Source organism: Microchirus variegatus (assembly GCF_963457635.1).
Source record: "Microchirus variegatus genome assembly, chromosome: 16".
Classification (NCBI taxonomy): domain Eukaryota; kingdom Metazoa; phylum Chordata; class Actinopteri; order Pleuronectiformes; family Soleidae; genus Microchirus; species Microchirus variegatus.
Window position 1 is genome coordinate 8,168,857 of NC_139817.1, and position 26,748 is coordinate 8,195,604.

The 26,748-nt window shown below is 41.3% G+C and overlaps 1 protein-coding gene across 1 annotated transcript in view; it reads right to left on the reverse strand.

The window, feature by feature from the left end:
- LOC310938191 (poly [ADP-ribose] polymerase tankyrase-1-like) overlaps positions 1-26,748 on the reverse strand; it is a 78,560-nt gene that overhangs the window by 44,236 nt on the left and 7,576 nt on the right. Inside the window, exons 4-6 of the mRNA XM_083902662.1 lie at positions 24,447-24,542; positions 7,980-8,016; positions 4,354-4,429 (exon numbers count right to left, since the gene is read on the reverse strand). Of these exons, the coding sequence (XP_083758788.1) occupies positions 4,354-4,429; positions 7,980-8,016; positions 24,447-24,542 (209 nt within the window). The remainder of the gene's footprint in view (positions 1-4,353; positions 4,430-7,979; positions 8,017-24,446; positions 24,543-26,748) is intronic.

Consider the following 26,748-nt stretch of genomic DNA (forward strand, 5'->3'; position numbering starts at 1 on the left):
TAGGGTTGTGAAAGAAAAATAAAAGACCTTTGCTGGCACAAAGCTGAAACCACTGCAATGCCAAAAGTATGTAGACACCTGAAAAGTACACCCACAAACCCCAAATCACATAAATATACAGCTTTTAAAATAATAAAAAAACAAGTCCCTCAAATTTAACCCTGCTGATTAAATGCCTTCCTCATTATAGGAACCTAGTTGTGTGGATTACCTTCCAATCAGCTGCAAGGAAGAAAATGTTCTTGCCCAAAATTAAGTGGTTGGGGGTGTCCACATATTTTTCTCAGCCAAGAACTTCAATGCTCTCCCTCGCTCTTGCTCTCTCTCACTCTCTCTCTTCATCTTCTTTGCTCCCTCTCTGTCCTCCTGTGTGTGCTGTGTACAAGCAGAGCATTTTAATTCACCAAAAAGGCTTCTGCAATCAAAATGTACGCTCCAGATCTGTGTGGGAGTTTGGGGGTTGGGGGGGGGGGCAGTGGGTGGCTGTGGGTGTACGCGAGAGCCTGTGCCACTTTAGATTAAATTCAGAGAGAAGAAGAAAGAGGAAGAGGAGGAGGAGGAGGTGGCAGAGGAGTGAAGTCACACACTGTCTTGTGTGTGATTCTATTTGAAACAAGTGTCTTTGTGATGATTTGGTGACTTTAAGGGGCCATCACAGAAAAACCGGTTTAGGTGAATATGCATACTTTTATTTTATCAGAGAGGCGTTTTAGTGTACCTGAAATGTTTTTTTTTTTGTTTGTTTTTTTTACACTTTGCAGGGAAATTTTTGTTTACGTTGCATGCCGTTTCGTTGTGAATGTGGCCTAAAGGTCTAGTGTGTAAGATTTAGACAACTGTAACACGGTCTTCCTACGGTGGCCTTCTCGTACCACAAAGAACGTCATTGTCCTTCATTTCCGACAGTGAAACGCTTTTGTTTCAAAATGGGAAACTCAAGCTATGCTTCTGCTGATTTGTTCATTAGGGGCCACCGTAGAAACACGGTGGCTTAAGATGGCGGCCTCCAAATAGCAAGGCCCTTACCTTAAGTACATCTACAAGGCTTGTACTTTTTTTTAAAGCAAATATACAGTTATGTAACGGTATTAAACAGCAGATATTTAAAACTCTGTTTTTCTAATGGGTTTATGTGATTTACAAAAACAGCTTTTCCAGATCAGTGATTTTGTCTCTGGACAATGACAAAGGAAGAACAATGACGAAGTGGGAACATGTTCTCCTAAGCAGAAGTGACAATGGTTTTCTGTAAGCAGAGGGGAGGGGGGGGGAGTAAATCCCCATCACCCCATTAAATTATTCCAGGACAATAATGAGGATGAAATGGCACTGGTGTGAAAATACATTCCATCTGCTGTGCATGACTGCTTTCAGTCTGAGCATTTGTAATGCATCACACATACGGATGTGAGTGGAAGAGGTCATTTCAGAAAAAAAGAACGTCTGAGCACATTATTCATATCCTAGACATGGATACAGTCATCTAATTTTAAACCATTACATATCAGCAACTTTCAATGAACTCTTGTGTTTGTCCGCGCAGCATCTCCACACAATTTCAGATTACACAGTTTTTTTTTTGTCCCCCTCTGGGCCACCGTGTTCCCAGCAAGACACCTGTACTGATAATAGCCTAAGGATTGTTCCTTCACAATTCTGGGTGCGATGGCGATGTGACGGATACGAGCTGCAGCTGAGCATCTTCCGCCACCACACTGAAGCACCTTTAATTACAGGGAGGAGCCTCCTCAAGGGCTCTTCACAGCGTTTACCAAAAGTGCTGATTAAAAGGCTCCCTTTTTGTCATAGGAACAAATAAAATACACGGGGCTCTTCTTTATGACAAGTAAATGACCCAATCATTGAAATTAAACTACCTGTTCATGACAGACCAACAACAATGTCGCAAGTCTGGGCTTTAGATAAAGAGCAAGACCAAATAGAAGAATAACAAATGATAAGAGCATTTAAAAACCAAATTACTGTTACGACATTTCAGGAAAACATACATTTTTTAAACTAAATAATAAATGACAGCAATGATTGAAAAAACATAAGTGTACTTCCATACTTCTTCAGTGACCAAAATAATTACCTAAATTATTCTGGTTTTGCAGAATTAATTTTGACATTTATAAGGCTGAACGATTTTGAATAAATATATAATTGAGATTATTTCTGACTGATCTGTGATTGTGAATGGTATTTTTTTTTTTTTATCTAAATCTGAATTCAATATGATTACTGTGGTATTTGTGCAGAGCTGTGAGAAACAAAATTTTATCTTCAGTCTGTCGGAACAATATTTAATCCAAAATGGTAATTGATTTGAAAATTGCAGTAGGCCGTACTGCGATTTCGATTAATTGTTCAGCCTGAGAAATTTACGACACTCACTGAATGCATCTCTAAACTCAACATGCCGTGGGCTCTGCATGAATGACACTAGCTGCCATGCACAGATCCAGCACCAGAAATTTTGTTTTGTAATTAATCATTAGCAGAAAATCACATGTACACACAGCAAAAAACGACCCTTAAATTAGTGAATGAAGCCATTGATCCATAATTTGTGCTCGCCATAGCTGTGGGGCCTCCATGGAGAGCAGTGATCTGCAACTCTCTACATGACGTGTAGAAGCAGTGGCATGGAAGATGTGAGGAACCAAAGATGGAAAACACAAACCTGGAAGAGTAGTTTGATTTTCCTTCCAGTCTTCCATCCAAAGGATTAATCACAAGCAGCAGAGCTCGACCTGAGGCTCAACTCTCCCTGAGGATGCGTGAAGGGATGCTGTGCTCACCCATTTTTTTCCAAGTCAAAGCAATGTTGGCCAATGCACTTTTATACTTTTTTTTTAATGTTACCTAGCATTCCATTAAGCACGCCCAGCATTTTTCCGATGCCCTAAAGTCTCAATTTGCACTCTAATGAGATCAGAATTAACTTGCAAACACAGCATTTGCTGGTCATTACGCTGATCTACTATTATTCAAGCAAGAATTGCATAAAGGTAATTAAACACTCAACACAATAAAGTCATGACCGGCAACAGGAAACTCATTCATGTTCAATGAACCTAACCTCAAAAGTGTCCAAATTGTTTTTGCATCACGCCACAGGAAATGCATCCACACTTGACTGGCTCTTAATTAGCCCGGCTTTCCTGTACACCACGGTCGTTTCAGGAGAACTGCTCCGAGAGATGACCGTTCGCTCCGATCACAGTTAACTGAATTCCTATTAGACCGACTGCCTCAAACTGTGAATCTGGGGGAAAAATCATTCAACCTCTTAAATATTTAAGTTGTTTCTTAAATAGTGGAATCTGGGAAAATGGAAACTGTGTGAATCACATCCAGCAATTTAGCCACATCTCACAGTAATGTAGGGTGTAGACAGGTTTCACTGATTTTCATCTTGTCAAATTCTCATGTTTCTTGTACACATGCCACACTCCACACTCCATTTTCTGCCAATGTCCAACCAAGCTTTTAATGGGTAACCCCCAAAGAGAAGGCCTCGGTACAAAGGGCAGTGTTATTATCGTCATCTTTTAAAGTAAAAAACCCGTACTCCATCCTTGGCAATTGTCAAGAGTTTTATTTATAAAGCATTTTCCAAAATAACTGTGCACACAATCACGGAGAGAAACCTGCTTTCTGACAACTGCTGTCTGCTCCTCACTCTATGCAAAACTAATTATTTTGTTTAAGAAAAAATAAAGCTCTCCCAAGTCAGAGCCTCTCCCCCATTTCCTATTTCATATATTCACTAATCAACAGAAAAAGGCACAAAGAAACAACAACAGACTTATTATTTTTGTCACAGGAAGAAGAAAAGAGCCATCCCTGAGTGTGACATTGACATGAGGTTAGAAAAATCTTTGGAAAGACACAGAAAGCAGCTCCACGTGGTTCTAGATGGTTCCACAACTAGAACTTATATATTATGAGAGAAGGCATAGTTGAGATATAGTTCCTGTGCAACGAAACATTCAGTTTTTGCTATTATTCAGCAAGAGTGCACATTCATTTACTGAATTGCTTTGCGTCTCTCGCTGTTTATCTTAATGACACTGACAACCAGAAAAGGCTGCTGCTGCTGCTGATGCTGACTGGTCGAGAGAGAGGTCAGATTATTTGATTTAACTCAAGCCTGCAGCTGCCAATAGCAGCGTTTGTTTTATTTTCTCGGTTGAAGTAAATAACTAAAGCCTTAAAGCACTTTCGGAAACGGTTTTGTAACATTACTGTCTTTCCTGAGGTGAAGCCATAAAGAAAATATAGCGATAAGCTTGTTGTTGTTGTTGTTGTTGTTGTGCTCGTGCGCATGCTTGTGTCTGCTCTTACCTTGCGGCCGTCGCTCGCGTGGCAGTTTACGTTGAGCGGAGTGAGCAGAGCCATTAACTTCTCCTCGTTCCCACTCCTGCAAAATTAAGACGCACAAACGCACACACATAAAGAGACACACATATTACCACACAGGAAACATCCAACACCATAGAGGATTAGCACTGTCGCTCAGCAGGAGAGTGTGGTGGGGAGAAAATGAGGCAGAATGAGATAAGGAGCTTGAGACTGGAAGGGAAAGGGCTGAGAAATTTCATCTGCAGAAACAGAGCGATGTAAAGAAAGGTTTAGGGGATGGATCAACAAAAATTTAAATATGTATGTGTGTGTGTGTGTCCGTTTTCTTCTAAACGTGACAGCAACAAGGTACATAGAACACGATGGAGACACAAGCACTTAGCTTGGCTACAGAGTTAATAGTTAAGATTTTGTTTATGTTGTTGATTTGTGTTTCCTGGTTCTCAGACAGGCTGCCCTGGCAGTGGATGACCACTGGGAAGTGTTACCAAGGCAGCATCCAATCCCACCCATCATCGCCATGACAGCCGTAAAGGAAGAGGCCGTCACGTGGAGAGAAAAGGATTATTCTTCCATTCTCCGATGTACCCCTTTGCTCCCTCTCACTTTCTTTTTTTTACTTTTGTTTTCCTCTGCTGGGCCTCTCCTTCCTTTTCTTTGTTTATAGATTTTTCATTCGATAACATCCACATCCTCTACAGTTCTCAGCCGTCCATCTCTCCTACCGTGCTTCCGTGTTTTTCCTCCAACTCTCCTCCTGCAACCATTATCTGCTGACTCTTATTTGCCTCTCACTCTCAACTCATCCAGGTCCATCTTTACCCTCCTTTTCACCTTTGCATCCCCTGTTCACAACTCGTCTTTCCAATGCTACTACCAAAAAGAAAAGGAGAACCTTAATTCTGATGCGAACAAACATTGTGTGGATTTAACAGGGTGAAGACATATCGATGTCCAGTCAAGTATGTGGGTTTTGATTCTGTTCACATTTGCTTTGTTGCTTCCCTAAAGTCAGGTATTTAATCATAAAAAAATCATCCACAGTGGTTGGGAAAGGACAGAGTGTCACAAACATGTCTGAATATTTGCGGATTTAAAAAGGAAAACACGTTTCTGTGAATCCTTATAGAAGGAGCTGCTTCTTAAATCCAGACTTTCATGCTATCGCAAAGCTTTACAAATAACAAATAACTTAAGCTGTGTGCTAAATCAATATCGTGCAACTGCTTTACCATAAAAGAAACCCCCAAACCCTAAATTGACTTGTCATTCTAATCCCTTCACCCTGAACACATATTTATGCACAAAGTAACTTTGGTGAGTGGCTACGTGCTCGCGGGAGAAAACCAATGAACAGTGGCTAAAACTGCAGGAATCTGGCATGGAAATTGAATTTGAGAGGACCAAAGTCGTTTTAGGTATTCACAAAGGAAATATTTCTGAACTTTGGCATATTTGGTAGAGCAACAGCAATTTTGGTTTTTGAAGCTAAGGATTACAAGGAATATACTTCAGTCATTCCCACAGACCGGGCCATGGGAGATTTTGTTTTGTTCACTTAACACATTTGCAGAATTCATGCAAAAAACATATGCACGATGTGGGGTTGTGATTATTTTATCAAACAAATATCTCATCGGTTAATCAATTGTTAATCATTTACTAAAGCAATCGCAAACTTAATCATTTTGAGCGCATTTTTTCAACTTTTCTTCATCTTAATACTCTTCTGGTTGTATTTGCTCCTCTTCACCAAGGAAATAACAAAAGAGAAAATCGTCAGTTGGTGAAGAAAACACGACTTTGAGTTGTCTTTATATTTAGTAATGATCAACATTTTCTTTTACAATTTTCTGAAATTGCGTGAAATCAGACGCGTTTTTTTAATTTTGAAAAATTTTAATGCAAGGGATATAATATTTAGCTATTTTCTACCAGAAAAAAATTATCATTATTTAGTTTGCTGAGTCATATTTTAACCAAATTGTTTGTGAAAGTCTGGGCAGCAAAATAAATCCTATCTGATTCAAACCCCATTTGAAGGTGGTTTGAAATGTGATCAGATGTGTATCAGTCTGAAGGCTTTACTCTGGCTCTTTAAATCAGATTTCAAATTGTCTTTTTGAATCACTCTGAACAATGATCACTACATAAGCAGTCTGGCTTATTCGCACAGCTATCAGACACATCCAGACAAACCAAACAGCTTTATTTTTTTTTTATACAAAAGAAAATACTCTGAACTTTACCCACCCAGCACCAATTGACAGAAAAACCTAATTATTGACTGGTTGAAGAATACAGTGCTGAGCAGTAATGTTACTGTCATGCCCCATGCCTGTGGGAAGTGTTAAAATAATAAATTGTTGTGTAAAGGCCCCTGCAGAAAAAGCATTACACCAGCTCTGCTCTCTGATTTTTTTTCCCCCTGCCATAGCAGAGATGTGATCTGGGCCACAAGTAAAGCAGAGGAATAACAATATCCCACAAGCTGTGAGTGGGAGTTATTTGACCAAATGCGACATAAATGACACTGGTGATGAGCCCATCAGTGGCTCAGCTGTGAGAACAGCACACTGGGTTCACAGTTCACACTTTAACAGTTTCCTGACCCCATAATACACTGGAGCACAGTGATACAGGACCAGCTGCTTCCTTCCGTGTGTGTGTGTGTGTGTGTGTGTGTGTGTGTGTGTGTGTGTGTTCTGTCTCTTGCATGTGGAAAAACCATAGCTCTCATTGGGATTATGTGTGTGTGTGTGGGTGGCTGAGCACTCACTGCCTCCACAGCCAACAACCCCCTCACCTCCATCCAAAAAAAGAACACACACATGCATGTAAACACAGAGAAAAACACATGTATACATGGAACAGACTAACATTTGAAGTGTGGTTGTGGTTAAGGTTAGGGATAGGGCTTTGTTTAGGCTCGATTCAAGAAAAGCTGCATAAACCTGTGTAAATATGTGTGTGTGTGTGTGTCCATAATAATGAATTCACATGAAAACAGTTTACAGAGGAAAGGAATAGCAATACATGAAAGAGCAAGAAGAAGATGGAAATGAAAGGAAAGGCAAAGAAGAGAGTAGACGAATGCAAAGGAAAGAGCATAAATTAAAGTGAAGGTAAGAAGGAAAAAAGGAGAAAAATCAAAGCCAAGACGCAGAGAAAAGAAGGAGTCAAATGTGATTAAAAAAAACAGGAAATGAATGCCATAGAGGCTGAGCAGGAAGAAAAGAAGCAAAACAACAACAACAATAAAAGGGAGAAGATGAAGAGAAACAAGGAGGAAACACAGCAAACATGAGTGGATGAGAGAAGAAAGAGGGATAGTTAGGGATCAGGTAAAAAAAGATAGGAGAGACAACAATGGGAGAATAGAAGAAAGAAGGAAATGGAAAATAAGAGTATGACACAAGAGAAAAGGAGATACAAGCAGGAGAAGGAGAAACAAACAGGATCAGAGGAGAGGAAAATAACCAGTGAAAAATGAGATGACAGAAGTGAAGAGGTGAAAATGGACGAGGGATAAATATGAGGGGATGTGACAAAGCAGGAAGAAAGAAAGGAGGCGAGAAGGAAATGAAAACAAAGAGTCAGTTACTCACCTCGCCGCCTCCAGCAGCTCATCCTTCTTGTATTCACCTAGATGGTTACAGAAGATCATAGTGTCAGACAGCCGGCCGCTAACACACACCGACCACACACAGACACACATCATCGAGCAGAGAGAACAATCACGCACACACATACTACAGCGCGCACAGACACACACATATACACACACACACACACAGAAGGAATCTTCCCCGGTAGATGGATCCTTCCTATCTTTCCTCCCCCCACCCTCTCTCTGCCATTCTCGCTCAGTGCGCACCCCTCTGGCTCCGGTTGCCGTGACGATGTGTTGCCGGCAGCGACCACAGCATGTTCATTGTTTGGGTGGTGAGCGGCGGGCGGGCGGGCAGGCGGACGGACGCGCGCTCTCAGCCTCTATGCGTTCATGTGTCGGCGCATCCCTTCTCTCGCTCGCCGCGTCGGTCTCCCGGTCTCTTGGCGGCAGCTCATATTGCTAACCATCTCCCTTCATCCTCCATCATCCCCGTCTCTCTCCCTCTCTCTCTGTGTCTTTCTCCCCCCTTCCTTTTTTTTCCCCTGTGGGCTCAGGAGGCGCAGTTACCATAAAAAAAAACAAAAAAAAAAACACCACAACAGAAATAAACAAACCCCTCCCCCTGACTCCCTCGCCCCCTCCCCATCTCGCTCTTAGCCCGCCCCCCTTGCTACTACGGTCACACCTTTCCATATGTGTCTCCTCCGCCAGGGAAACAAGACATGGGCGGCTTAATACACAAGTGTCTTTTCAGACATGCAACCTGGAACGATGCTGGATGTATTTATTTAATGATTTATGTAGCGCTGTCTCCACCAAAGCAATCGCAATCATTGTACGCCGTCCCACTTTTTTTTAGCATCCTCCTGTTGGGGAACCCTGGCACAGTGGTCCAGCACCTTAAGGGTGGAGCTGGACACACTGCTGTCTGCTGATTGGTCAACAGAGACTCATCACTTCTGTACAACAACAGGAAGAAGAAAGGTGATAAACTCAAAATGTGCCATATTTTTTAAATATACTGTTGTATTCTGACACAGAGAGAGAAGGAATTCAAGGCTGCTTGTGTTTATTTTTCAACAAATAGTGTCGCCACTGTATCGTGTTCTGCTTCCTTTGGTGAATTTACTGGCAGGCGACACTGTGTTTGCAATGATGTCAGCAAAAAGCCTGATGTCATGCAGGGTTTGTAATTCCAAACTATATCGTGCGTACGGTTGACAACAGATTCACCAGTTGTCAAAAACTGTTAAAAAATACAATTAAAAACAGCTTCAGCACCACTGTGACAATTAAACGATTAATTAAGGAAACGCATAGAAGGCTTTAATGATCATTAGACCTCAAGATGAGAAAACTGGGGCTACATCATCCATAAAAACATATGTTTTCATTTTAAGCGTTTTAGCTCCATATCAGAAGTAATCCATGTCTAAACTAACTAGGGCTGCAGTGATTCATCGATTATTATTCGGTTTGAGAGTTGAGTGTGATTATTAAAACAAGCTTTTGGATTTTCCAGCTTCTTAAATGTGAATATTTTCTAGTTTATTTGCTCCATAGAAACAAAGAAATCATTAAAACTGAATCATTTTTATTTGTTGACAAAACAAGACAGCATCATTTCCAGGTTTGAGGAACACTGATCAACATTTTTCAACATTCTCTGACATTTTACGGACCATACAAGTAATGGAGCAAGAAAGTGAAAGTTTTTTATTTCACAGCATTTCCCTGCCAGTGTAAAGGGAAAGCTGATATTTTAGCTTTGCATTGTTTGCTTAGTGTCAGGCATGGATCAGAGGGATGTCTTTAATCAGACTGGCAACGAGGTGAAAATGACACCGAACATCAACTGTTTTCATTTACAAATTATGAAGGACAAAGGTAAAACGTACGAGTTTCCTCTGTCTTGAAGTGTTGAGCAAGTGTTCAAAATATTACATTATATATATATATGTTGGGAAATATATTCATATACTACCTCTACTTTAAATAAACCAATAATTGTATGTTAATTATGTTGTGCAATTGCTTTACCATCAGACCCGCCCCATTTCAGACTGCATTTGTGAAGCAGCTATAGTTGCTGTATAAAGTTATATAAAGTAAAGGAGTTATTCCTCAAGGAGAAAGTGACATACAACATGATATTGCTATTATCTGCAATATTAAGAGTTTGATGTCGAGTCGCGGGAGGCAGACAAGTTATTGCGGCTACTGCTGTAAGTGCCGTGTTCACAGAAAAATGGCATGACAACGTCCGTCCTGGGAGGATTACCGCCGCGACTTCTACTGACGAGTGACTTGAGGGCAAATTCAGACGTGAGAACCACGATGAAAAATTGCCAGCGCATTATGCAACGAAGTTTGGATCTGAGACGGGGGCCAGAGAGGAAGGCAGGTATAAAATTGAAATAGGGAATTTAAAAAAAAAGAACATTCAAAGGCAGATAGAGAGGTAAATGTAATACAGATAAATGAAAGGAGGATAAGAATGATGGGCCGCGTGTGCGTGGAGCAGACGGAGAGCTGGGGCGGGGTGAGGAACGAAGAAGAAAGGTTACAGGGAAGGGAAAAATGGGGGTGGGGGGGGGGGGGGGGGTGAGGGAGGAACAAAGGATTTGCAGATGAAAGAGAGAAGGGATGATTAGGGATCTGGAAACTGACATGCATGGATTTGACACAGTATAATTGGTGTTAGGGAGGCGAAGGCGAAAAAGTCACTCAAAGAGAAAAAGAAGTAAAAGGAGAGAGAGAGAGAAATATGAATTTAAAAAAAAGGGGAACAGAAAATCACAGCGAGAAGGAGATGAGGGAAGTGACTTTGATGGTGTAGTTCTCACGCGTTGAGACGTCATTTTTCCATTAAATATCATGACAGACAGAGTCGTTGTGGCTGTCTGGACTGTGTCATCATAAATAGTATTAATCAATGCGATCAGCTTGCTCAGCATAGCATATTTGTCATATTTAATCTTCACTTTCGCCATCATTTAGTTGTGATTTTACTTCTGGGACTGATTCATGAGCTAATATTTCATAAAAATGCCAGAGAAAATGGGAAAGAAAAAAGTTGTGAGAAAAGCTCAAACTCTCCTCTACTTTAAGTCTCACAAATCTCTGCTTTTAAACAGATCATTACACTTTAATCTCTATTGGTATAAAACCACAATTTTGGGCTCACAGACTTTTGATATACGTTATTGCTGGAATATGTGAAGCGATCAGTGATATTGAGAATTTGTGCAGCACAAGGTTTTCTAGATATCAACGACGTCTCACAATTTTCAAACCTCTGAGATTTAAGAGTGAAAAAAGGAAATAGTTTTAATACCAAACAACCTACATAAGCCTTTACAGCTTGTGTAAGTTTTCCCAACAAAGGGTGCGATGATAAGCCAACATTGTTGACAGAAATTGGCGATAAAATTAGCTTAAATGAACAAAGTGAATTGTTAATGATCGTAGGTCACGTCGTGGTGGAGCTGAGGTCCTTATTTTATTTACTGAATGAGTCATCTGGCTTTCTACCATCTCTGCTGATAGATGAAATCCTGTTTATAACATTAACCTACTTTATATATCTCAGGCCTCAACATGAAATGGTCAAACGCTGTTTCTTCTCATTTCTTCCTTCTTGGCGGACGAGAAGGCAGGCGGGCATTTAACAAAACCTATCCAAGAAACCCCACACCCCATTCAGGTCTCAATTTACTGACTATTATTGAATAAACTGTCACCTATAGAGGAAGTGGTGGTGAACGAGCAATTGATGGAGTGATTGTGGACACGGTCTCATTGTCCTCAGAGTGACAACGCGGTGACCACTGTAGCAAAACGAGGGGGGCACAAGGGAGTATTGATTAACACTCGATGACACCTCCATTAAAAGGGCAGGAAAAAAGGCGATTACATACTGTATGTGCTCATGTGAGGAACCCAAAACAATCACCAAAAATAATGTTTATCCACATATAACCATATAGAAAAATACACTTAAAGAAAGTCCTAACTATTGGGAACTCTCATCACTCAGCAGCAGCCAATATTTCAGGCTAACAAGACCAGGCTTCTTTCAAATGAATGGGAGGAGAAGTGCAACGATACAATGTGTAGCATCTGTGTCATACATCCATATTTCTTTCTTCATATAAAAGACTTATTATCTAATGAATATTTGATGAGGGCTGCAACAATTAGCTGATTATTAATCATTTTCTAAATTATTCACCCATTTTTTTTGATGGAATCACTGTTATTAGTGGGGAATAATAGTTTTTTTCTTTTTCTTTTTCTTTTCGATGTGATACACAGTATGTTCTTCTCTTTTTGCTCCTCCGTGGCAAAGAATGGGTTCAAATGATGTGTGTGCACATATACAGTATCTTTGTGAGAACCATTACGACTTACAAATAATAAAAAGCAAGGACATTTTGGGGCAGCGAGGACACTGAGGCTGTTCCTCACTGTCTGTCACACCTTAAAAAGGCTTTTTATGGATTTCAGGGTTAGATTTAGAATTAGGTTTAGGTTAAGGCTACTTAGTTGTGATGGTTGAGGTAAAGTAAGGGAATAGGTGATGCCTATGAGTGTCCTCAGTAAGATAGTTGGTCAAAAATGTGTGCATGTCCTTGTATTTGTTGCCTCTTTAGGGACCTTTTCATGTAATAAACAGTGAACCTGTCAGGACTTCACTTTTGAGGAGGTTCACGGCGAACATTTGAATTGTGCTTAGATTGAGGTTAATGTTAGGGTTAGTGCTTTGTTTAAGCTGTTCCAATGAATGGACGACAATGTAGTGTCCTAAGAAGAATAGCTTCACAAAGCTCTGTGTATCTGCGTGTGTGTGTGCGTGCGTCACAGACAATCCTGCTGACTCCTAACAGAGCAGACAAGGGCAGGTTAAAGCTCAGAACAGACTTGCTGCCTCCTGAATGATGATATGTGTGTGTGTGTGTGTGTGTGTGTGTGTGTGTGTGTGTGTGTGTGTGTGTGTGTGTGTGTGTGTTTGTGTGCATGTAGGTCTTAGTGTCACTCTCTTGGCAGAGAGCAGTGGACGGCAGCAATCACAGTTTGAATTTCAATGGTTTATGCTTGAGAGTGTGTGTGTGCGTGCGCATGAAGTTGCGTGAGCACCTGCACAATGTGACTCCAGGGTCACGCACGTGTGTCAACAAATCACACACTGTATATAGAAGTAAATTGACCATTCTGCAAGGACTTGGTAAAGCCATTACACTCACTATATCGAGTGTGTGAAGTGCACAAGCACAGATGATGTTGACCGACGCTGACTGGACCATGAGTCGCCTCGGTGCCCAGCTGTCCACTCGTTTTCTCTGTGTGCGTCTGTGCTCTTGAATCAAATATCATTTAATGTAGAAGCAGATTTTCCGCTGTTATACAACATCAACAACAACAACAACAACAACTGGCTTCGAGTCAACGGTTTCAGGAGCGGAGCGATCCACTTTTAACCTACGCAAGGTCACAACTGCTGAGGTTGTAAGTGGATCTCTGCACACTAAGGCCAATCAACAGTGGCAGAAAAACAAATAAATGGGAGGCGAAAGGAAATTAAAAAGAGCGAGGGATTGGAGCCTTTGCCGACTGGCTCAGCTAAATTCACACGCACTCATCACTTACACTCTGATTAATTGCTTTATAGGTTGCACTAAAGAGAATGGCACTGGATTAATTGTGGTTTTCAAAGCCACCCGCACACCCACCTCCCTCCTTGTAGTAAACATAAGGATGTGGACGTGTTTATATGTTTGTACATCTCTAAACCACAAGCTGAATCATTTGTACTTTAATAAGATTCAACGTATGCGCGTGTCTGTGTGTGTGTGTGTGTGTGTCCATACATAAAAATGGAACAGAAAACAAAACTAAAACATTTTTATTTGAATGCGTTCCACCCTTGAATGTGTTCCAACCCTCCCACCCTTGTTTCCTAAATAATTCAATAAAGAAATGTTTAATACCAGGTCTGAACTGACTACGGCTCCTGAGGCCTGTTAGGATATTTCCTGGATAACGATTAAAAAACACCACAATGTTAATTGGTGATGATATCGCCAACCTACTTAGCATGCCTGAAAAGCCACAACACATTACAAAACACTTGATAGAGAGATACCGATGATACACACACTTCCCCTCCCTCCCTGCCTTGTTAGGCAGAACTACGAATCAACAACGGCAACAGACAAAGTTAGCAGTGATTTAAAAGATGATATCATACTCTTGTTTCTTATAGGAGCGGCAGAGGAGACACAAAACAGAACCACAGTCACTTCAGATCCTCAGCAGTCCACAAAACACACTAACTACTCAGGACGGATAATAAAAGCAAATTACAGCAGTGTTTAAAACAAACATCTCCCTTGTGTCTCGGTGATTTTTCTCCCCCTTTATAACAACTGTAAAACTGACAAATACTTTTTGTCTTTGTTTGTTTTATTATATTCATCAGTGATTGAAAAAGAATTGCAGAATTTAAGACGCACATTTTCTCTCTCTCGCCCCCTCTCTCTCTTTGCATATGTGAGTAGGGAAGTCCACATTCAAGTCTATTAGCAGACACTATCAGGCTCCTCCTGCAGAGTGGCCAACTGTCTCCACTAACTTTGTATTTTGGAGCTGTGCAGCCAAGTGGAAAACAAGGCAATTTCAGCTGCAGGAAAACGACTCAGGAGATGAGGTAGCCTTGGAACACACACACACACAAATCACTTTTAGGGACATCACATACACTCGCGTTCACTTCCTGAGGACTTAGCCTAACCTCAACCAAAGCCACAGGTTGCCCAGCTCATACCCGCACGTCAACTACCGACCCATAAATTGGACAAACTGACCCCAAATGACAGTTTTTAGTTAAATATCTGGTCCCAAACGCAGTTTGTGGCAGTAACACAAACACACATCGACACAGGAAATAAATAAATCTGCTCTGCTTCTTATGGGAGGACATTTTGTGCTTTTTCTTTTGGACTGCAAGACAGCAAAAACAATCATGTTGTGACCCTTAAGTGTGTGTGTGTGTGTGTGTGTGTGTGTGTGTGTGTGTGTGTGTGTGTGTGTGTGTGTGTGTGTGTGTGTGTGTGTGTGTGTGTGTGCGTGTGCGGGTGTGTGTGCGTGTGCGGGTGTGTGTCTGTGTTTGTCTACAAGACAATAAGGTCCGGGCTCATTCATCACTGGAGACCAATCGACCAGTAGTCATCGTGGTAATCAATAAGCATGTCACTGATAAGGGGATGGAAGCTACACACTTAGACTATGCAGACAGAAGTCATTCATTTCCATTCTTTCACACTCACCCCACCTACCCCTCCGTCAGGACTGCTGGTCCTGACAAGGTCTCTCACACACCACACACAATCAGGTGCAAGATCACTGTAGATCCTGCCACATTAAGCCATCATACTGATCATTCTACTCCTGTTTCTCAAACATATTTGACCCCCACTCTTCTTCTACTAATAATAATAGAGGTGCAATGCTGCCCTCCACAGAAAAAAATTATCTTGATCATAGTTTAAAGTTCTTCAACACAGTTAAAAGTTCGTTATCATCTCTGCATTTTTTCATCCATCACACCTTAGATCTCCTTTCTTCTCCTGTCTTCTTTTAGTCAACAGCTTTCTCTCCCTCCCAGCCCTCCACTCATTCATCGACTCACTGTATCTCACGCTCTCCCTCACTCTCTTAAATCTCCCATCATGTTCCACAAGCCTTTGTAAATCTGCTAACCTACCACAGACTTCTCTTAAAAGCAACAGCTTATGTTTGCCTCTTTATTTACAATAAAGTGGAAGTCCTTGCTGGGAGCAATGCCTTTTAAAGACTCAGTGCGACAGGAAGACTTATTTTGAATGGAGACACTCATGCACACACAATGTCTATTCAAGTACCACTTATTACAAACTTTTCTTTTTATGTCACACAGAAAAAGCAAAACAGGAGACTGAGGAGAGCTCCTTGAAGATTTAGCTGAGAAGTACAAGTATGAACACGACAGCACAGGTTGGACACAGGCACTTATTGATTTTAAAGGGGATGAAAACCAATCCGACAGCGAATCAAATCAGATTAGTTCCAGTTCCACATATGACAAGATGACAGGGACACTATAAAAAAACGTTTAGCTCAGTGTATCTTTTTCCTCCGTCCTTTCGTTTAATAACAGCATGTCTTTGCTGCCAGAGTGTCTTAAGTGGTGACAGGGTATTACCACTGTCCGTCACAACATCCTGAGGATGAAATGCCGACTATGTCAAGATGACAGGGGAGATTCTTGAAAATAAAGCTTGTTAAAAGTTGTTAAACTCCACTGCACGTCATTCAAGTTATACGCACTTCACCTTCGTGTTTCGACTGGAGATGATGAAGAATTTAGACCATAGGTCCAAAGACTCAGAGGCTATTAAACTGAATTTGCATTTGAAAGAGACACAGTAGGGAAAGACTAAAACAAGGAGAGAGAAAATTAAATTCAAAATGACCAGAATTATGTTAAAACCCATTAAGACCTAGAAACAACCATAATGAGGTTGAAAACAAATACAAAGACGACCAGGAACTACAGAGACTGTTGAAAACAACTCAGGAACTCAGAAACAAACACAAAGACTCAAAACTACAAGAAACACACTATAAATGAGACCATCAGCAACTACAGAGACTCAAAACAACTACAATAAGACAACACAAATGCAGAGTGGCAAAACGACTACAAAGAGATTCAACAGAAAGAGACTTGGTCAAAACAAACTACAAATAGACACAAAACAGATACAAAGAGACACTAAAGAACAAAGAATTACAAGATGCTTGCAAATAAATGTCAACAGAGACCGCAAACAACAACCTATGAGACACATTAAAAAGAGACAGTGACTGTAAACTCAAGATACAAAAAGATGACTAACTAGTGGAAAACATCTATAGACACACATACAATGATCAAATCCAATGACTGCAACCAAGTCAACACAATATTCCATCAGTATAAGTGTCTCACTTTTATGCCGAGCGTGTGGAGGAATCAAATCGATCTGTGCGGATAAAACCAGAAATCTTCAGAAATCTCTGAGTTTAAATCCATGTGTGTGGCCAAATGTTGACTGCACACAGGTCGTTAACTTAAGACTAATGTTTTCTTTACTCAGTTCAGGCAATAGATCAGGATCTAATGCCGAGGAAAAATGTGAAAACCGCGCTCAGAAGAATTCATAAGACGAAGCGATTGATTTTCCTCGTGCATGTGAGTTATTGCTTTAGCAAAAGTAATCGGGTTTGTCGAGAGAAGGTCAGGAGAAAAATCTGTTTGTGTATGAAACACATTTACCAGTTTATATAATGCTGTTTATCTCTACATGTTATTTCTATGGATTTAAGTGCAAGATATATTGTATTCCAATGCTATCATAAATCCTCAGGTCCACTGTTTGGACACTGGCCCAGTGAGGAATCCTGCACCTTTAACCATCTGTCTACCAGCAGATAATGGTACAGTAAAAGGTTACACAGATATTACCTTGGACTTTCTGACCTAGAAGAGAGCCTGTATCTGTGGGTGAAACCACATCAAAAGGAATAAAACAAGGCAGAAGAATCGAAGGCCGTCTTTACAGTGGCATTAGAGGTGTCCTAATTTTATATCTGACCTCAGAGCAAATCAATTTATACAGCGACCTGGATTACAGCCTCCACCAAGAGTCTAGCTGCAAGAAATATGTTCACTTTGTCCTCTTCTGTACCCGAGTAATGGCAGTGCACAGTGTCCAGAATCATTTAAATCACAGAATGTTATGAAATCCCAGTTAACTTTTAGACATAAGATGTCATTGCGTGATTTTTATGCAATCAGATATCCCCGTTAAATTCAGAGTTATGACAAAAAACTTTGACAGCATGAGATTCACTCCAGGCATTCCTCACAACAACAGGACAGCAAAGAGGTCACAGCAACCTGGAACTTTGACCACCAAAATAAGACCAGTTATATCAAGTAAATATCAGAGCCAAATACAAAGATATTTCCATCAAGCGGTTTCTGAGGTAAAAGAATTGGACTAGCTGAAAACATAATGCCTCCGGCTTTTGCCATCAAAGGTGAGGAGACACACCATAGTGGAGTCCAGTTTTTTGTCAATACCAATTTAGATAAAAAATGACGTACAAGGGTATCGTCGTGTTGGAATTATCCTCCAATTGTGTGACAATAAAACGGGGCAGTTGCTTGAAAAGGCGAATTTAGCAGAAAGACACAACAGCTGAGTCTCTGTCCAGTCACCTGCACAGTTGTCCTTCAAGCGACAACTCAGCTAAATCCCGTGTACCCAAGAGGACTCCTAGAACAATGGTATAAACCATGTTAAATAAAGCTGAGTAATCGCTACCAAGGTCGAGAATAGGGAAGGAGACGAGCTACTGCCTTCATTTCAACAACTTCAAATTCTTATTAACGAATGCCACTTGGGCTATTTTCCTCCAACTCATCAACACTCATCTTCTGCATATCTTGTCATTGAAGATGTTTTATCTGTTACTCCAGAGGCTTCTTCAGTGCAGCTCTGAACTGAAGAAGCCTGTTGGATGAGCGGTGAAACCTAACTCAAACAAGTCCACTTGTCTATAGCTAATTACTGAAGAGGAGTCATCATCATTGGTGATCGCTCGCAACAAGTAAGATTGTCCTCCTTCGGGTTGGTCTGATCATTTGTGGTTATTCAGGTGGCTGTACAGGCCAATGTGCCAAACCTCTTCTTCTGCGTTGCCGTGCAATCATCCGACCAGAGCATTTGTTTGGCATGCCTGCGATGTGGCCTGACCATCATAACTGGTGTTGAGTGATGGATGAATACGAACCTTCACAGACAGTAGGTGACCAGTTTCTAATAATACTAACACCAGTCCATCTGGCAACAACAACCATGCCATATTAACCATTCACCATTCTGATGCTCTGAACTTCAGGTGGTCATCTCCAGGGTTCCTCAATCCTGGTCCTGGGGGCCCACTGTGCTGCCTGTTTTAGACGTTTCCTTGCACAACAGTGGGTCCACAGGACCAGGATTGATAAACCCCGATCTAGACCATGTCTACATGCATTAATTCATGTAGAGACATGAAGTTGCTGACATGTGATTGGCTTTATAGATATTTTGTACCAATAAGTCGTACAGGTGTCTAAAGAAACAGGCAATCCGGACCAATTTAGAAAACATAGATCTGAATAAGAATTTGTGTGATGAGTGTGTGCATGCCTGTGTGGCGATGTGTTGTTTTGCATGTGTGTGTATGTATGTTTTGAGTCCAGGGAAGAGAATTGATCTCTCTGAGGCTCAGAAGCAGCTCGTCTGTGAATACCAATTAGTGGTAATTAATAGGAGCTAATGGACTCTCTCCTCACTCCTGTCTCTTGTCTGTCTCTATTTATTCCCTTCAGTGTTTCTCTCTCATTTTTATTACGCAACAATAATGCATACAGGAATGACTAATCAGTCGCTTCCTTCCTTCTTTGTAATTGTCCCCAAGCTATAGACTCTTCAGACTTTCACATCTAAAGTTGGTTTATAGCTAGGAAATTATACAACGTGCACTGAAGGCAAATATTGTATGTTATCTAACCATCCACAGTGAGATAACAGCCAGAGCTACTGATTGATCTATCGTGTTAGTCTTTTGGTTATTTATTAGCTGATAAAATCTTAGCTCTGAGGGCTATTTAAATATGTTTTTGTAAATAAAGTAACATTTTCCAGGGTTTCTCAAGGTCTGTGATTCATCATGACCACTTTACAGACTAATATGATACTAGAAATATGTTACTGTCACAGACTTGAAGAGGTAACTCGAGGCAGAGTGAGACATTTCAAGTGAGGAGCAGAGAGAGAGAGAGAGAGAGAGAGAATAGATCACAAATGTCAGAGAGGGGAAAAAAAATGGAGAGTCTGATTGTTACAGAGATTGCGATGGATTGGAGACAGCAGGGGGCAAGAGGACAAAGAGTACGGATGATGTGACACCAGGGCTGGTGTGCGAGTGGATGAGGGGTATGTGCTGTACTTGCAAGCTCATTAAACAGCGGCGTAATTGATGAGTGAGGGGAGTAGACAAAGGAGAGATGAGGGGAGAAGAGAAATAATCGTCAAGGACATAGACAACTTGATGAAAGTGTCCTAATCACTGGTTTCCAGCCAGAATGAGATCAATCACCAATGACAGGACAGACAGATGTAAAGAAAAATCCTTGTGGTGAACCTTTTCATTTCTCAAGTTAGCCGTTCTGGGGCTTTTTCCACATCATTACTGCACGTTTTCTGCAATTACTTACTAGCAGCCCGCTTAAGGGATACTTTGGGTTTTTGATAATGCTCTCACGTTGATGCAGGAACCTTGGAAAAATCTGTTAGATGTTTGATTGACATGAATTAATGAAGGGCCCACGAGTGGGATTTGGAGGTTAAACTGGTTCAGTATGGATAAAAGTATGACTGCAACTAGTCAACTAATCTTTAAAAGCAATTATTTATCACAAACTATTTTGATAATTTTTGGGCCAAACAACAATCAATTAATCAAGATAATGATTAGGAGATCAATTGATTATGAAAATAATTGTTATTATTATTATAGAAATAAATGTAATTATTAAATCTATCCATCTTCACTAGACCTTTGTACAGAAAACATTGTAAAGCAGACTAGAAAGGCTTTTATAATCAAATTCCTAATTGATTACATGCATTTATTCAAATGAATCTGCCTCATGGTGTAGTGCAATCATGTTTGCGATAAATTAGAGCAGCAGTCTGCAGGATGTCATGGTTTTGTGCGTGTAAAGCGGCACATCTAGGAAGTAAGGTGTTTACCATGTTCAGGAAAACAGAAATTAAAAACAAATAAATTCACGCATTAGAGCAGCATGACAGGCTTCTGGGGCTCAGTAAAAACAAATTATCTGCCATTCCTTGTCACATCTGCTGCTAAAGGAGAACAGAGTCGTTTCTAGGCGCGGCGCGTTGGACGTGGCAGAGCAGCCGTGCTAATTTATAGGTCAATATAAACTTCCATCACCACAGACTGGAGCTGAAAGCTGCACTGGCATGCAGCAGAAATGAGGGAAAGAGCAGAACCTCTAAATCATGTACAATGAACATATAGGACAGGGAAGAAAGAGCTAGCACAGAGTGTCACTGGAGAACAAAGTCACACTTTTTACAGACACTGCATTTATGGAGGTTTTTTTTGAGAAATGTTTAAATTCTATGCCACTTCCATCTAAACTGCACCATTTGGGCAATAACAAAGGCATTTATGAGATCACCGATTTAACCGCCTCACTGGCGAGTGTCTTTATGACAGTAGTATCATTACAGGTTGGCACTAGGTGAGCAGACAATGTGACGGGATGATAGTTTAAGGTAATTAGTGCCGGTCGTTTGAAGCATAACTCATGAAACTAACCAGAATCTGCATACTTCTCAGATCTGAGCTACACGGATCAGAACAACAGAACAAGCCACTGCAAGAGAAAGAGACTGATGACAGAGCAGAGAGTGCGAGAGCCCCTGTTATGGATCGACTCGTTTTCCCTGTTAACTGCTAATTTTCACCCGAATGCATCGGCAGGTGCCTCTATGTGTGAAACAGCAGATGCTAAAAACTGGGGGAGAGAAGGCTTTCCTGTAAATGTACCATTGTTCACGTTCTCATTAAAATTTTAATACTCTGCCACAGTTTGTACATTTTAAAACACCATCGTCTCTCTGTGATTATTGTTTTGTGACCTTCTAATGGGCATAATACACAGTTGGACAATCTAACAGAGTTCTGGTTTTGTGTGCACTGATATGATTTAATAAATCGCCTATTAGCTGCCATGAGTCATTACATTCCATATATACACACACACACATTTGATTAAGTGCACCGTGTTTGATTTTCTATCACATTTAGACTGAGGGCAATTAAAGTACTCTTCAGCTAAATCTTTGATTTTTACCGCCAATAAATTGCACTACCACGACAATTACACTGTAAAACGTGTACCGTGTCTAATACTGAGATAGAATAGGGTGAGGGGGGCTAACTGCGACACATGCGGCAGAGTGCAATAATCCTGGCACCGAACAACCTCATTTCAATTCCTGCAGCCGAGGACAATAATTCTTCACAGGCTGGCTGCAGTGAGATTCCCCGCTCATGTTTTGACATTGCACAGTCTCAGTGTGGTATCTTGAGGTCTGTCTCATCCGGCGCATAGGCCAAACAAGGAGAATTGATGATGTAACCCAGTGTAAACACAGAAGTGGTGCTGCGAAACTGATTTAGAGCCCGTGTTGATGCCCAGAGAGGAAAAGTGAGCGACAATGAACACAGAGCGAGACTTTTAAATGTGAAAAATCCTATTTTTTATGGGACCAGAAACTTAACTTTAAAGAAAAACAAACAAATTAAACTTTAAACTCCTACCAGATCAGAAAAGGAATGATACACATTAAATATGACAATAGGGCAACATCTGTTCTTGCATTTCCGATTCAAACAACGTCAAAGTCAGCACTCCACACACTGTCAGATAGTTATGCCATGAACAGACATTTACAGATGGGTGTATGAACAGTATGAAAATGAGGTGCTCATTTGCAAAGAAGAACAAAATCAGACTAAAAAAGAAAACAGGCTTGTTGTTTCAGTACGTTGAGATGTCTAATTAAAACACACAAAATAATTCATCTAAAAAGGACATGTTTTAAATTAGCTCCTCAATTACAAGCAAACACGAGCCGTCCCAGCGGCTCCTGCCAATGAACAGGTGTAATGAGTCCTGCTGCCTTTAAGAGCTCGTAACAATAAAAGACCCCGTAAATTAGTCTGAGATTCACTACATACTTTAAGTGTCCCATGTTGGTCACTAGAAGTTTTATATGAGTTTAACTTTAGATTCTTTTGCTCTTTAAACTCAAGCAAAAAAACGTTGGGAGGTTTATTTTGACATGAAAAGGGTGAAAAGAAATCCATTGAGTGATCGATTGAAGCTTCGAAAGTGAGAATGTGCAGGAGTACGACAACAGGCCTTCAGATAAACCCAACTAGGACAATAATGACAATGTTGGCGGCTGTGATGATGACTATGGTCGATGGAGGCGTTTCCCACGGTCTGTATCTGAGGGAATGTAATGGTAATGGTACAGTGCTGCAGTTTTAGGTAACCTAACAGCTATTATAACAGGCTAGCTGTGTCAATGTTTGCTTGTTTTATTGTGTGTTTGACATGGAACAAGATAAAAACACACAAGCAAAATAGAAGCAAACAAAAGCAAAAACCCAACACCGTGAGCTTGTTTTTGCGTAGCTGATCGATGGGCTCAGTCAGAGCAGAAGGCAGAGAAAAAAACATAATACCAAAGAAAATGTAAGGTAGTGGGCAACATGTGTACAGTAAAGGAATATTGGTGAGAAAGCAAGGAGTGAAATGTGAACATTCTGAGAAACTATTTCACCACACCCGGGTTGCAAATTGCGTCTATTTTCTTAACCGATATTAAAAGTTGACGGAGTTGAACTATTGTCAGTTCATTGGCAACAACAAATCATAGAAACTTAATATGTGTCACCAGAGACTCATCCTGAACATGTCTGCAAAGGATGACCACCCTACAGGAAGTGGAATGCCCAGAAACAGGAAGTGTAACTTTGACGTACGGTGACTGATATACACAGTTTCTTTACGATTTCGGGAATAACTTTGATTTTGAGTTTGATACGATAACCCCTGTCAGTGGAAACACTCAAAAAACATGGAGATGATGCGTGTTGAATATCTTCACCTATCGTTACATTGTGTTGCCATGGCAACGGTGCAAACTTGGATTTTCGCGATAAAAAACAATTGTTTTATTATTATTAGTAGTAGCTTTTCTAATAAAAATACATACAGTTTAGGGGTTAGCATTAGGGCAAGGATTTCTTCTTACGTGTTACTACATCTGTAGTAAAAACAAAAATGGAAACAGGAAATCGCCGCACTTTCACACCTGCGTTGCACAAACCAGATTTATGGTTCGGATAGATCGTAATTATAAGCTCAGAGGCTGCTGCAACGCGATTCACGTCCATGCACTCTGACCTTATCCGCTTATAACGTTAGTGCTTTTGGGTTGATGTGCGCCCTCTTCTGGTATCGGTTGTAACTACACCGTATTTGAGGTCCAGCGAAATAACACACGGATGAAAAGTAACAGACATTGTTGGTTAATTAATTCTGTTAATTAACCTACTAACAATTAATCATTAACATCCCCCACAAAACAAATCACAAACAAACATATTCTGCAACAGCACAGAGCCAACACACAGCAAAACACAAAGACAGAGTGTGTGAGACTGAAATGTGGGAGTGAGTGCAGCGACGGGCAGACAGACACATAGGCAGGAAACTGACCTGTGAGCACGGCTTTTGCAGAGGGTTCAGCCAGGTCCAGCGCAGACTTGCCGTCAGTGTTGCGGATGTTGGGGTCGGCTCCATGCTGCAGCAACACTGTACAACAACAGGGCAGACACAGACAGTAGCTGAGCTCCTGAACTGACATACAAACTCCTCGACACACACTTCCTCCTAGTCCTAGTCCTCCTCCTCCTCCTCCTCCTCCTGCTCCTCCTTCTCCTCCTGCTGCTGCTGCTGCTACTACTGAACCACATTCTGATCCATAAACAGCTCTCCCTGGACCCTTCTCTCCCACTTGCTCCTCTGCTATCCCCCCTGTTCCGCCTCTGGTCATTCTGACTCCGCGCTGTACTGGCAGCCCTCCTCCAAGTCCTACTTCACATTTCTCTCCTCCTCCTCCAGCTGCTCCTCCTCTGTTGCTAGCGCTGCTCCCTTGGCTGCCCCCGGCTGCCCCTGCCCTGCGAGCCATGCTGCTGATGTAAACAGACATGTCACAACGGGAGCTGCGAAAAGCAACGCTGAGACCACAGCGCCGGAGAAACAGAGGACCTCACAAAAGGGCTACGTGACTGGTTACAAAAAACATCCCACTTCCACGGGAACAAGGGAGGGAAGCCTTTGCTCGAGCGGAGAAAATAAATCAAAATGAGTGAGGAAGGGGGAGAAGAATCCAAGCAGCAGCAGCAGCAGCAGCCCCGGCGGCGGCAGTGGCAGCAGCAAGACAGGCAGGCGGTGCGAGTGGAGAGACTCTCGCCTCTCCAACTGACTGAGCGATGCAGCGGAGAGCAGGATGAGTGAGGAGAGGAGGGGAGAAGGTTGGAACGGTGCGGTGGTGGGGAGTCATAGAGAGAGGATGGGAGAGGTAGAGGGCAAAAAGAGGGGAGGGAGAGCAAAACATAAGAGTGGGTGCAGAGGAGAGGAGAGGAAACGAGAGGAGAGAGGAGAGATGAACTACCCCACAGGTATGAGCTGAATAATAAACTCTGCCTGTGCTCAGTTCTTCCTGTAAATTAGCTCTTGTGAGGGCACTAATGTCACCACTCCGCCTGCCTCCCTCTCTGTCTCGCTTCCCGCTGTTGTGATTGCCGAAACGGTTCTCGTCGCACGTGCCCTCTGACTCGCTGTGAACCATCCTGCTGGAACACAGCAGGAAAAGCGGAGATAACCAGGCAGGCACACTTTTAAAAATTCAGGATGTTGTGCGTGCGTGTGTTTGCGTGCGTGTACCTGTGCATCGTGTTATTCACCCACTCAAAACAAAACAAAACAAAAACATGATTTAGCTCTGCATCAATCCTTCATACGCCAGTCGAGAAGCCTGAGAAGGGATGTCTAAATACCACTTTAAGAACGTACCAATACAGATATCAGTGCGATACAAGCCTGATTCCCTTTACACAAATATTTATATTTCTTTGATGAAAATGTTAAAAAAACGTCGATATTAATTTAGACTTTAACTAAAATTTGTCATCATAGTGACATTTTAGCACATATTTCCAAACCCCCATTTGTCAGCTTTAAATACCAGGACAACCCAGATCCCTTCTTTTGGACAGGATTAGCTTTCAGGACATCGTCAGATTTGCAACTTACGACTCGCTGTGACCAAACCGTGGAAAAAAAGCGAGCATTAACCAAAACTGATTACATCATGGTAACAAAGTGCTGCTGATGACACATAACAGCAATTAAACAAGCTGGGTTTTTTTTTTTTTACTTTTAGCAGTTCTGAATTTATATCTTCACATTTTTTTTAAGTAGTATCTTGTTCAAGTTAACACTTGGGCAAAGAGTTTTTAGATGCTGACATGACAAACATCAAACCTCCATCTTACATAATAAAGATAAAGGAATTATATCGTTGTGGGCTGGCCAGGCAGTTCTTTAGAGAGCGCTTTATTTGCTTTGTGTTTTCCACTGGCAGATCATGCACTTTCAATAACAGACCATCAGAAAAAAAAATATTGATCTCGATTAAAATACAACTGTGAAGTCCTACTGAATAACTATGTTTATTTTTATTTGTAGAATCCACTTTTCATAGGCGTATCTGGCATTTATAGCCGTAGTCAAACCGTATGCAGCCGCCTCGCTTCTCCAGCACAATGTAGCTGTTGTACTTTTGCCGGGACTTTATTGTTCATGGCGTAAAACGCATCGCTCTGTTTGCAGCGTGGGAATGTGATCATGAACGACATTAAAGCAAAAACACTATAGCTGTACTGAGAAATGCGGCGGCTTCACATGGAGATGAAAGGCTTGATCATCTAACCATAACCCGCAAAACAAAGTGGAA